The 14,184-nt window shown below is 40.3% G+C and overlaps 1 protein-coding gene across 1 annotated transcript in view; it reads left to right on the top strand.

Moving 5' to 3' along the window:
- The window catches only part of ATP9B (ATPase phospholipid transporting 9B (putative)), a 174,262-nt gene that overhangs the window by 93,161 nt on the left and 66,917 nt on the right, over positions 1–14,184 (top strand). Inside the window, exon 11 of the mRNA XM_059815461.1 lies at positions 3,357–3,433. Within this exon, the coding sequence (XP_059671444.1) occupies positions 3,357–3,433 (77 nt within the window). The remainder of the gene's footprint in view (positions 1–3,356; positions 3,434–14,184) is intronic.

The following is a 14,184-nucleotide window of genomic DNA, read 5'->3' as shown; positions in this document are numbered from 1 at the left end:
GGGAATTAATAATAGAGCCTGAAGGAAAGGAAGTTTTGGTTTGTGAAAACTTGAAAAACCGCTCTCACTGAATCACAGAATCACTACGGTTGGAAAAGACCTGTAAGATCATCAAGTCCAACCACCAACCCAACCCCACCATGCCCATTAAACCATGTCCCGCAGTGCCATGTCCACATGTTCCTTGAACACCTCCAGGGATGGTGACTCCACCACCTCCCTGGGCAGCCTGTTCCAGTGTCTGACAACCCCTTCACTGAAGAAATTTTTCCTGATATCCAGCCTGAACCTCCCCTGGCGCAACCTGAGGCCATTTCTTCTCGTTCTATTGCTAGTTACGTGGGAGAATAACGCCCACCTCGCCACAACCCCCTTTCAGGTAGTTGTAGAGAGCAATAAGGTCTCCCCTCAGCCTCCTCTTCTCCAGACTGAACAACCCCAGCTCCCTCAGCCGCTCCTCACAAGACTTGTGCTCCAGACCCCTCACCAGCTCCGTCGCCCTTCTCTGGACACGCTCCAGCACCTCAATGTCCTTCTTGGAGTGAGAGGCCCAAAACTGAACACAGCATTCGAGGTGCGGCCTCACCAGCGCCGAGTACAGGGGCACGATCCCCTCCCTGCTCCTGCTGGCGCAGGAACAACTTCAAATACAACCAAATACTTGAAACGACTAGAAGTAAAGGTTTTTGAAAACCTCTTAGGTTATCGTTAATTAAATGACTTACCTTTCCGATCATTTGCGTTCATGGCATCACTGACTGCGGTGTCTGTGTTTATGGAATGCTTTGGTAGATTTCCTTTTGGAAAGGGAGAGAGGAAGGTCAGCAGTTTAATTTTAAAAAGCCTCAAAAGGTCCACTGCAGTGGGGACTTTGACTTTTTTTCTCTCCATTTACTGTAATGAACAGTGTGGTTCAAACTCAAAACAAGATAATGCAGTTTTCTGAGAGACTTGCTGAGATATCTATTAAGAGGAAATGTGTATTAATGGAATTTTGTGGTCGTTTCGGCAGGTGTCAGTCTTGCAAAGTCACTTTCGATAAAATCGGGACAATTTGTATAACTGCACAGCTGTAAAAAGCACTATTTTGTGCCAAGTCCTACACGCAATTGTAATTAATTTGAGCACTCTCTTGTTTTCATATGGTTCACACAGTGCTTGGGAGATACCAAAAACTCATACGACAGCACACCGGATTCGGAGCACGCCTGACTACTTGCGTGTGTTAATTCTGTGCAAGTCCTCTGCTATCTCGTTTCCAGCCCCACGTGTTTATTCTAGTGGTATCTCCTGTAACTTCTCTCTCCTTCGTTAACCGCCCTGCCCTTACCAATCAGCGGTTGCCCCATTTACATCGGAGCCAGTTTGCGTAGAGGCCCGTACGTGAAAATACTTGAGTCGTTGCTTTTAGTAAGTGCGGGCTTGTAGTACAGCTATGCTTCCAGGAACCCCAAGTTGGATTCGGTTCTTTCTACTGTGGGCCAGGGTGGAGTTTAGTGCTGGTATGCCTCTTTCTTCACAGCTGGTATTAAACTTTGTTTTCCTGCGGATAATGAATAGTGGGTGAAAAACCCCTCCAGAACACCAGAACTGTCCCGGGTGCAACCACTCTGGGACAACGCTAAAATGAGGCTCGGAGCTCCCGGCGCTGATGTAATTCAGGTCTAAGGAACTCTATATTTACCAGGGATACGGTCCTAGTAACTAGCAGCCCCAAAAGTTTAAAATCAAAGATCAAGACCTCAGTAAAAGCAGAGCTCAGTCAAATTTAGCCAAAATTATGATCAAAATTCAGTAGCCAGAATGGTTTTTATCCAACTTTTGCCTTTGAAACCAACTTTTCAAGGCACAAAATGCAAGTAGGACAGCTTGTTTGCCTGAGCTGCAGCAGCCTAGCCAGGTGAAACTTAGCGGAAAGGTGCCTTCCCAACTTTTTACTGAACTAAGGAGCTACAAAGGCAGGGATTGTTGGGATGTACGGGAGGGGATTCCCTACGGGATATCATCCAGTGTGTTCTAACCATTGGACGGAGGTCAGCTCAGAGGATCACTCCAAAATAAAGTGCCCCAAAGGGCTGTGGGCATTGGTTGGAGACCGGGAGAAAGTTCAGAAATTACGGATCAATGACAAAAGTCAGGAGGAATTTTGGGGTGTGTTGGGGGCATGTTACCTATATACTAATGCACAGATTTGTATGTGGAACTGTCAGCAGAGGCAAACTAGCTTTGGGGAGAATGTTATGTCAGGGGAAGCCTTAAGAAAAAGCTCTAGTATGGAGAGGAAAATAATAGAAAAAACTAACTTTTATTTGTCTAGAAGACGTAATGTGTCATCACTGTACGTGGATTCAAAGTTTTCACTTGCATTCTCATTTTTGAGTAAATGAAACTTCCTTTCTTTAATGCCAATATCTTTAACTGTCATCTTTTTGTCTTTGTGTGTTCCTTCAATTTTTTACGATCTGTTACACTGCAAGAGTAGTGATAGCACATATTGCACATGGTCCTGATTGCCGAAGACAAATTAAATTACTTAATGTCAGACAAACGTATAATACTTCTACAGTTTTTAAAGTTCTCTGAGCAGGGTGTTTCTGACATGTTAATTATTTCTTTATAGCATAAAGATGACAAAAAATACCGTGTTATTTGTTGTGTTGTTATAAAGCCATTTCAAGTCACTTGAAAAAGTAATAGAAATAAGGGGGTTGTTTTGTGCTGGAAAGTGTGATAGTGGCATATTAATAAAAACCTAAATTTTTATTTAATACACAAATTTATTTAGTGATGCTGAGGCCACGTTTTCCTATACCATCCAGTAAAAAATGACTAAAAGATAATTGGGATTGGGAATCATTTTTATAAGTTAATGACCAGGGGAATATTTTTGTATGGGATTCCATCAAACTAATTAATTGGGTGAACTAGGTTTAACATCATATAGACAACAGAGCTAGCAGGCAATTTGCGTACGATGCGTTCAGCACCACCGTACTCCTGTTTGTACTCCTTGTAAAGGGCAGTTATTTGTGCTGTGTGTTAGCATCTGAAAACAGTTGGAGACAATTTTGAGTTCAAATAGAAGTTTTTAACCAGTTACATTGAAAGTGTTGTTTCCATTAAAAAGAAGGAAAACGCGTTGTCATTTTTATGGATGTTAAAGAAGTTATAATGATCCTTCATAACCAAATCTGAACAACAGCGTTCACAATGCTATGTTCATTGCATAAATGTATGAGAAAGCCAAACACAGGATTTGTTTGAGGGACTGTAAACTACTGCAAGGTTTAATTCAGACAAATTTTCTCTTAACTACTTGACATCTCTGGTTTACTTTTGGTTTGTTTGTTTTTCAGGAACTGTCATTGGTGTTGTCATTTACACAGGCAAGGAAACTCGAAGCGTAATGAACACATCCAATCCAAAAAATAAGGTAAGTTAGCCTTGCTGTGGGCTTTCCTACTTCTGTTTTCGTAAAACTTAAAAATAGACGTACCTAAACCCCAAAATCTACAGGCTCTTCCTCTGATGTATTTTGTGTGTTCTGGACTGATTTGAACTTCGGTATGAGGAGTGAATTCTGCCTCAGTCTCATTTCAGGAGTAAAATTACTCTTCCTTTAGCTAGGAGTGTTACAGGTAGTAATGGAGGCATTTGTCTTCGAAGTATAACTGCACATCTTCAGCCTTTTATACTTCTCTCTCACAGCTAAATATTAATTCCCTCTTCACTTCTCTCAGGTTATTTTACTGCAAGTATTTGGCCAAAGCTACGCAGTAGTTTTAAGCGATGTTTATCACAGAAAATCACAGAATGAGAGGGGTTGGAAGGGACCTCTGGAGATCATCAAGTCCAACCCCCCCGCCAGAGCAGGGTCACCTAGCACAGGTTGCACAGGAATGCGTCCAGGCGAGTTTTGAATATCTCCAGAGCAGAAGACTTCACAACCTCTCTGGGCAGCTTGTTCCAGTGCTCTGCCACCCTCAAAGTAAAGAAATTCCTCCTCATGCTTAGATGGAGCTTCCCATGACCAAGTTTGCGCCCGTTACCTCTCATCCTGTCACTGGGCACCACTGAAAAAAGACTGGCCCCATCCTCCTGGTGCCCACCCCTTAAGTATTTATAAGCATTAATAAGATCCCCCCCTCTGTGTTCTCTTCTCCAGACTAAAAAGACCCAAGTCCCTCAGCCTTTCATCATAAGAAAAATGTTCATGAAATTCACTTAAATAAGTTCCTCTGAACATATCCTAGACATAACATGCTACAGTTCCCACAAAACTTCATCCCCTGAATTACCTTGGTGGTCACAGGGAATCACTGGAAATTCATTCTATGTGAGTCACTATTTTCCCATTTATTACTTGGGAAATTATTTAGAAATTTAAGGTAAGAATAATCTTTCATTGGGGGAAACTGCTTATGAATGCAAGTTATACAGAACTATATCCGTGCTGTGTTGTATTTCCTGATTTTTGGACTGGCAGATAGTTAGGACTGAAGCAGGCGTTGAACAATGTCTAAAAGAAATATGCCTGGACAGCCCTGACTCACATCTACAAGATCCTAAAGCAACAGCAGCTTCTTTCACAGGCTAAAGGAAAGAGTTATATATTATTAAAGGAAATATATATTATTAAAGGAAAGTGTTATAATATATATTATAACAGACTACTAAAATTTATTTGGGCTCCCAGAGGAAGTCGAGCAAGATAACTGAGGCAGTACCCAGCACGCTCTTCCAGGGATTTTTGTAAGCAATGAAAACATTGTCAAGAGATCTGTCTGTTGAAAAGGCATCAGAAGTTTGAGTGCTTCCTCTGTACAAGGTTCTTTCAGTTCAGAACGAAGCAAATAGCTCTTCATCGGTAATGGTTCTAATGTGAGTTGGGGAGGGCCCTCAATTATAAAGAAATGAAACTTTGGTTGTAGGCTGTATCTTACAACCTAGACCTGTGTTTAGTAAGAAGATACTTAATTGTATTAAGAAAGGAAAAAAAGTCTTGCGAGAGGTTTAGAAAAAAATCAATTGTGACAGGTTGCCATTTTCACGCCATTCATAATAAGTTGCTCTGAGTAGGAACATCAAGAATGAAATGATAATACAAATTGCTTGGAGCAGTTATTGCAGTCCCCTGAGTGTATTGATTTGTGTTTCTAATAAAGAGATGCTTTTAAATGTCTCATTGAGGGAGACAGGTGATACGTACCATTACGTGGATTAAGATGGCCTTTTATTATTTTAATCTTTGTAACGTACGTTTTAAAATAATAGAGTAAAATGGAACCAGAATGTTTATGGTGCGTAATTATTTTCTATTCCATCTGATACAAAGATGAGCCCTTTAGTGACAGAATCTTTCTCTAAGAGTTCTGAACAACTTCTGACTAATAAATAATTCTCACAGGTGTTTAAAATGAAATTATTTAATATAGTAAATTGATAGGGGAGCGTGCATAAAGGTAACAGCTTTACCCGAATACAACAGATTCTGGAGGTGTATTAGACTTCTAGTAAGTGTTTGTTAAGAATTTTTTTGCATTAATATTTCACACAGAAAACTATGATTAAGGGTAAAAGAATTTGTGCTTAAAATTTTCCTGATGTTTCCAAAATGACTATTAATATTAGTTGCTCCAAATTTTCATCAGCTAAAGATTAAGTAGCAGATAAACCTACAAAAAAGAGATCCAGCAGCACATTGACGAGGTGCAGTATGGTTTTTACTATTATGACAATACCTGTACCACGTTTGCTTGCATAATGCTTCAGTGTTACAGCTGCTAACAATTAAATGCTGTGTTCTTTCATCTACAGTAGGAACTTAAATAAACTTAGAATGTTCATGAAGCACTAAGAAGGAAAATATTACGTGTACACATGCACACGCATGCACATCCACAAATTAACGGAGCCAAATCCTAATAATATTTTCTGGCATATATTGCACTATCAGTATATGAACACTGTCTAAAATAATGAGCTTAGGAAAAGTTCAGGGAGGGTTAGGCTGGATGTTACGAAGCATTTCTTTACCAAGAGGTTGGGCAAGCACTGGAACAGGCTTCCTAGAGAGGTGGTCGATGCCTTAAGCCTGTCAGTGTTTGAGGCATTTGGACAATGCCCTGAACAACATGCTTTGACTTTTAGTCAGGTAGTTGGACTAGGTGATCGTTGTAGGTCCCTTCCAACTGAAATAGTCTATTCTAATTAGAAATCATGCTTTTAAATAGCATTTTATCTGCCACTGATAAAACAGGTGATGCTTGTATAACTAAACTATACTCATTAGTTGTCCAAAGGCCTTTCAAGGAGTCATTGACCTATTAAGATGTTCAGTATTGTAAATACATGTATTCATTTGTTCCTTGGAGGTGCTTAGTTCTTTGTGCCATAGTTAGCTGATAGGAATCTACTAAATGTGAAGAATGAGGCTTAATATAGTATAATTACCTGCTTTAAATGTCTCTGCCTTGGTAGTTGCTCTATAGAATATTTCAAAAATTTAAAAATCAATCTTACATTGAGCAGGCGAAGACCTTCTCTAGAGCCTATTCTCTACATCAGCTGCATCAACTCTGCGTCAATCGTCTTTCAAATTATTCTGTAAATGTGTAAATGAGTCTTGTGTGTAGCAATTCCTCAACAATAATATTGCCGTGGGGTTTTTTCTCTCGACGGACTGAACATCCGTGTTTAAAACAGTAGCTAACAAGTAATATGACTAGTAAGGATGGATTTGGGAACTGAAAACAGAAAAACACTTAAGGCTATCACAGATGAGTAAGTGATAAAATGCAGTACTTCAGTGTGAAAAATAGCTGTCAACATTTTTTTAACGTGTAGTTTTAACTCTACCTTTCTGTGGAGTTAGCATCGTCCTGTCTCTTTATCTTCTACCGTGGGGTGAGATTATTTAGCATACTTCTGTAAGGTAAGACACTGCCTGTAGGTGATATTCTGTGCTAGTTAGCCTTGCAGCAGGTAGGCAGCAGTAGTCAGTTCATTCCTCCTCTGTGTATTTGGGAGGGAGAATCTTCCTGTGTCTTCGCAAGCTTGACGATAACGATGACATGTTGGGTAGGGTGTGTAGCGTTAAGAGCCAAAAGGAGGGCAAAGGGAGTCCAAAATGGTCTATGAGATGAGGAGATATATTACAGTTGAGATATTAAAGATTCGAACATTTAAAAAAGAAAATAATCTGCAGCTAACTGTTGCTGAAACAAAATTGACAGGCATCCTGGCCTGTATCAGAAATGGTGTGGGCAGCAGGAGTAGGGAGGGGATCGTGCCCCTGTACTCGGCGCTGGTGAGGCCGCACCTCGAATGCTGTGTTCAGTTTTGGGCCCCTCACTCCAAGAAGGACATTGAGGTGCTGGAGTGTGTCCAGAGAAGGGCGACGGAGCTGGTGAGGGGTCTGGAGCACAAGTCTTGTGAGGAGCGGCTGAGGGAGCTGGGGTTGTTCAGTCTGGAGAAGAGGAGGCTGAGGGGAGACCTCATCGCTCTCTACAACTACCTGAAAGGGGGTTGTGGTGAGGTGGGTGTTGGCCTCTTCTCCCAAGTGACAAGTGACAGGACAAGAGGAAATGGCCTCAAGTTGCACCAGGGGAGGTTCAGGCTGGATATTAGGAAAAATGTCTTTCCTGAGAGAGTGGTGAAGCACTGGAAGAGGCTGCCCAGGGAGGTGGTGGAGTCACCATCACTGGAGGTGTTCAAGGAACGTGTGGACGTGGCACTGCGGGACATGGTTTAATGGGCATGGTGGGGTTGGGTTGGTGGTTGGACTTGATGGTCTTACAAGTCTTTTCCAACCTTAGTGATTCTGTGATCAATTGTGATATTGCTGCATACTTGAGAGGAAAGAAGTCTGCCCCCTCTTCTGCTTTTGAGAACAATTGTTCCAAATACTATTTGGAACTGGTTTTAAATGGCAGACTGTCCCTCTCTGCTGCTCTTTGAAAACAATTAAAAAGAATATTCTAGAGATTTTCCTGTAAAATGTGTTGATATGCTCTTGTTGGCAGTATAGTTCAGTGCTGCTCGTGTGTGTCTTCTGGCTTTGGGAGAAGGCAGACGCTGAGATCTATGATTCTCAATTTACATTGCCAAACTGAAACTTCTAGGTTCAGAAATAAGCCAGAAATGTGTGGGCGTGACTCCTTAATCATTCCTCTCCTCATTGAAATACGGACAGATGCTTCCGTTGGATTTCTTGCTGGAGTGTAACATTACTGTTGTACTTTGTGCTATAAACTGGGTTTTTCTAATAGCAAATTTTTAGTTTTCCTGCTTTAGGGTAGATGCTTTTTGACTAAATCAGTATTAAAATTTAGAGATGCAGAGCTGCTCTATAAACACCGAGCAGAAGACTAAAACTGAGATAAGTTTAAGCAAACTTACATATGAAAAATTGGGAAATGTATGGACCCTTTCAAGCATGCAGTTTATCTGTATGTTAAACTTAGAAGGATTTATTGTGTTTGCTGAAGTATTTAGTCATTCAAGCAACAATTTTCTTAACTTAAAGTCAACACTTTGTTGTTTTATTACAATTATAAAAATTGTTTCATTGCCTAAGGATGCAGACACGGTCTGAAAAACACAAAGACAGAGAGAAGAGAATTTTCTTAATGGATCAATTCAATATGTTTTTAATTCCAAACAATATAAAGAAAAATTATTTCTGACAAGGTTTAATTTCAGTCTAAAATGATGTATGTTCTGTGCTTTAGATAAATGTAGAAATGGTAACATCAACATTATTATAGTGTAATGACTCTCTGCATTTTACCTCATTGGCACTCACATCAGCGTACTCAGGAATGCGGTTCCAGCCTTAAAAAAAAAAAAAAAAAAATCAGATTGAATTGTGCTCCTCACAATGCTGTAATCAGTAATCAATCCTATTTGGATAGATATTCTTAAACCTTGGCTTTCTGGATGAAGTTAGACTTGTCAATGCTAAAGGTCATTTATAGGTGTTAATTAACCAAGAGGGAAATTAACCAACTAAGGTTATTTATTTATTTTGTCCGGCATTTTGCGGTGTTCTCCTTCTTACCTATATAAAGTGTGGAATAGTTTTTTGTTATCTAAATTTAGAATTGCTTTTGCAGTTTGGGTTTTCATAGAAAGCAAGATCATTAGCGCAGCCTTTCTGCAAACGTGACCTGTTTTTTCCATCAGTTGCACCAGATTTTGGGGGTAAAGTTAAGAAAACACAATGTACTTGGAGGGACGCGGAAATAAATTTGAGGGAATGTATTTTGTGTACTAAGATTGAAACATTAAAATGACTTGGACTGTGTAGTATATATACACACTCAGAATGTACACAGTAATGCATCAAAATGAGTAGAAATTATCTTAAATAGAACTCCTGAGAAATCAGTAGCCTCTGGAAAGGAGCTGCAGCATGTAATCTGCCTAGTGTGCTTCAGATTAGTACAAAAATAGTTTTTATCTTGCTAATCCTTACGAGCAGCATTCGAAACACAATGTTTTTTTTTTTTGCCTTATGTTACGGACTTCTACATCTGCTGTTATGTTGTAACATCAGAAGTAAAACTTCATAGTAACCGTTCGGTGTTCATCAAAATAGCAATACTGTTTTTTCCCTAATTCTTAACTAGCCTGAAAGCTAAATACTACATGTCTTATGCTTGGTGCTTTGCTGATTTTGTAAATGTTGTTTGTTTGGGTTTTTTTAAAACAAACAAAAATCTAAGTACTGGTATTGGTTTTCTTTTTTGCGTGTGTGTTGCCTGTTGCCCTTAGTTATTTGAAAATGGCCTCACTGGTGAGCCTTGAAGTAATAAAAAAATATTTCTATTCTGGTAAACTGAGGCAAAAATCACTTCACCTCTCTCTTCTGCCACAAAACTTCTCTTCCTAGTGTTTTGTGACCAAATTTACTTCTCTGCATTTAAAAGGCTTCTCTATGCTTGTCCTTCTCTCTCCCCTATTTTATGAGAATAATTTTTGAAAAATATTTCCTAAAAAAGGACACTCCCCATCCGCTTCTTTCTTTGGAGCAAGACAGAGTGGCTGGAGCAGATTCATATGTTCCCAGAAATTGATACCACTTCACCGATTTACCCGTTCAGCATAACATTTTCAATACTCAAAATACATGCTTCTCCTGCCTTGACACACGTTTTTGAACATCTTTAAATTTGGGCATCCACCACCTCGTAGTTGCATTAGTAAACCTCTCTTGTCTGTTCCACCTCAAAAGCTGACAGTTGTGAGTCGACTTCCATTTCTGTTCCTGAGTACCTCTGTTAACACCAGTAGCTCTTTTGTACTATGCTGCCAGTCTTCTCCGTAACAGAAGTAGAATCACGTCGTGAATCTTGCGTGTCGGTATAGACCGAGGGAAGAAAATGCCCCGTGAAATCCCCCCTCAGATAACACAAACAAGGATTTGCTGTTACCTAAAGAGCTTCGGAAGGGCCTTAGACTTGATCCTGCTGCTCCGCTGTTGTGCAAGGGCTCAGTAACTTCACTTGCGTATTTTTCTTACTCAGTTGATAATTTGACGTTCATATCTATCTGAGAAGAATGGCTTTCTGTGGCTGTATGCCTGTAGGGACTAGGATAAAAGCAGAATCTTGAAAGCTGTTATGTGGCTCTTAATGACAAATTTCAAGGATTTATAAGAAGAAAAGGGTTTTTGTAGCACTTCTTATTGGAGTATGGTCTGCTGTGCTTAATCCTCCTAAAAACTCCTCTTTGTATGGGATAAAATTGAGAAAGCTGTCACCTGCAGATAGTAAGTAGTCCCCAAACTTAGTTTGTCCCCTGTACCCAGAGCTTCTGTCCAAGAAGGTGCTTAACCACCAGCTTCCCTTGAAGTATGAGAATCCCTCTCTTGGTGTACAGGAAAATTGTTGGGATCAGGCCATGAGGAAGTGGTGGGATGTAGTATTGGCGCTTTTCTCTCCATGCGCTCTCATCTCTGAGCAAAGGAAGGAAGGTAGCAAAAGAGGAAAAATCACAGAATCACTAAGGTTGGAAAAGACCTCTAAGATCATCAAGTCCAACCACCAACCCAACCCCACCGTGCCCACTAAACCATGTCCTGCAGTGCCACGTCCACGCGTTCCTTGAACACCTCCAGGGATGGTGACTCCACCGCCTCCCTGGGCAGCCTGTTCCAATGCTTCACCACTCTCTCAGCAAATAAATTTTTCCTAATATCCAGCCTGAAAAAATAGAACAAATAGAGTAGCCCTTCCCAAAGACTAGGTTGTCTCAGTGAGATGGATGGAACAGCATTAGGTAAGGAGGGGGACGAAAGATGTCTTTCCTGGAAAGTTTGAAGAGGAGGGGCTGAAAGGCAGAGGAGCCGCCCTTGTTCTTCCAAAACTGGGATTAGAACATAGGAACGTTGACTCTTGGAAACGGTCAGCGGTGTTTTGGCAAACCAAACCCAAAGCTTCTGTGTCCTTCGCTCTGAGCCAGAAAGAATATCTACCTACTACCGCTACCAGTAACTCTATTAACTGAAATAGCAAAAGTGTGGAAGCAGGGATGTCAATCATCAGATGACTAGTATGGAAAAAGTATAGTGCCACTTAAAGGAACTGAGGTTTTCAGTTTTCTTTTATATGTAGAAAACTGGAAGAATACTAGATTTATACCACTATATTAAAACAATAAGAAAACAGTAAGACTGAAAGTCTCAATTGATGACTTTGAGTGTGTATGTGGACAGAATTCACTTAATACAAACTAGTATGTTGTGCCAAGTTTTTTGTATCCTCCTATATTTTATTTACCGCGTGCTCTACAACTTTTGCAATTGCTGCTTTTCAGACACTTGGTAGGGCGTTTTTATCCACATTACCAGTGCTTCTCAAATAGCAGCGTGTATTTTTTTTATACTCTTCTTCTTCACCTTCTTCTCCCCAAAAGTAATAAAATGGTAATACTACAAATGGGAAACTGGGGCACAAGAGATCAAAGGGGGGGAAAAAAATGCCACGAACAAAAAGACAGTAACTGAGAGTGGTCAGTTTAAGGTATTGGACTTCATTTCTCATACAACTTGGTGTTCATAGTACTGTTAGATCTCAAATACTGCTGCTGTTGGGTTTGCGTGCACATGATGCCTGTAGCCTTAGAGCAAACTTGATCCTAATAAATTTTCTTTGGCATCTGGAAAATAATATTAGATCATCTCTTGCTTATCTGCTTTGCTGTTATATCCCTGGGCTAGAGACTAAGTTGTTCCGTGATGTGGCCTGCTATCAATTCTCAAGTTAAAGTCCCAGAATAACCTGCGCCTTAACTTCTAATTTGTTCTGAAAGCAACAATTAAACATATTATGCAATTGGTATACCAAGTCATTTGATCGGTCTTTTTTGGCTGCGTGTAATTTAACATGGTGCGCTGCATTGCCGTTCGGCGTCTGAGTCACCCAGCCTAGCTGCTGCTCGAGTACTGAACTGAAGGAATTGTCTATACTATGTTACGGTCCTCCGCTGCGTGGGACGTGGGTGCTGAATCACCGTTTCTCCTTCACCTGCTACCGCTTTCTGTTTACAATCCTATTGCAAGGCAAAGTATGTGCAGCGATATACAGTTTAGTTCTAAATGAAATAATTGTTATATAACAATATCTAAAAGAAGCAAGGGAATGGCTCTTTGGTAGCGAGAAAGAATTCTCACTGTACTCTGGGTAAATTTCTGGGTTTGCTGTATATTTTAGTGTTAGTGGCAAACTCTTTCCTTAACTTCTCTAAGCCCAAGAATTTATTCATAGCTGTAAAATTCCTACAATGTTAAATTCATTCCCTATTACAAGAATATAGGAGGATAAAAATTGCTATGTTCCAGAACATGAATGACTAGCCATAAGCCATGTCTAACTCAGAGTCCTAAATTTTTGTGTTTTCACCAAGAATTTTGCTTGATGGTGTTCTGAGATGTATCACTTCCAGTTTTGGAGACTCCCGTTAAAAGTTGTTTGGATTTTGTTCTCTCTTAGTATGTTTGAAACGTGAATATGTTAGAAATTGGCTCAGCAGCTCAATGTCATTTCACACCGGTGTTTGAAGAAGGATCAACGGTGGAGTACACCGTTTCTGCAGTAGTCCCTAAAATAGATTAATCTCACAAAACGGTCTGAGCAACTCTTAAAATAGATCAAGGTAGGGAATAACAACAACGTGTTGCTTAATTCACCAGAAATACAGTGTATTCTACCTGTAGCAAACTAGGCTAAACCGAATTATTTCTGGTAAAATATAGAAACCATTTGAAATGTTACCGTTCTGCAGGAGACAATGCAAAAGGGAGATTCCTTGTGTGGTTGGCTTGTGTTGAGTATCCCAGTGAGCTGTTAAGAGATGTAGTCCCTGACCGCCGTTTCCTCTCCGCTGCTGCTAAGCCGTTGCAGGAGTTTGCTTTTTTGCTTGCGTTGCTCCTTGCAGCTTCGTTGTCATTCGGAGTTAATCACGCCACGGGCAAAATGCAGCTGCGGGGAGGGGGGAGAGGGAAGGGGCAAAGGGCTCTGCCTCTCAGATGATACTTGTAACCTCATCTGCTTGCTGAGAACCGCAGCACCTCGTAACGCTCTGCCGGCGAGGCCGGGCGGGCAGTGTGCAAGCCAAAGCGGTGGTAACCGAAACACTGACCTTGTGGAAATGGACCGCTGCGTGTTTTCCTACCTTGGCGTTATGTTCTGTGTATCGGGTGTTTGTTAATAAGAGTGAGGTACCGCAGTTGGCGCTGGTTTTTATGGGTGGGTTTTTTTCTTACTGCGTGTATTTCATGGGAAATCTGAAACCTTAACGTAATTGTGGAATTGTTTTATATGCTTTCCTTAGTAAAGATGCACGCACACATTCCTGAAACTCACAGTTCTAAAAACTGGAGACTGCAACTGTGTAGAAAGTCAGGTGTGCCTAATATCTTTATTTAATAACTCTAGTCATTCTTAGAAAAGCCTATATAATTTTTCTTCTGCATCATTTTCCATAATTTGTACAATTCTTTTCATATTTTTCTGAATTTGCTCAATTTTTTCCAATATGGAAAGGAATTATGGAAGGAGGAATAGAGAGAACGGTTTTTGTGGTGGGTATGTTCAAAGTATAGTCATTTTTAAAATTATTATTATTATTATGAAAGAGGGACGTCTTAAATGTCAGAAACTAAGTTCTTTCAGAGACCTG

This window comes from Gavia stellata, chromosome 3, assembly GCF_030936135.1.
Source record: "Gavia stellata isolate bGavSte3 chromosome 3, bGavSte3.hap2, whole genome shotgun sequence".
Classification (NCBI taxonomy): domain Eukaryota; kingdom Metazoa; phylum Chordata; class Aves; order Gaviiformes; family Gaviidae; genus Gavia; species Gavia stellata.
Note: the sequence above shows the minus strand (reverse complement) of the source record. Positions and strands in the feature narration are given on the sequence as shown.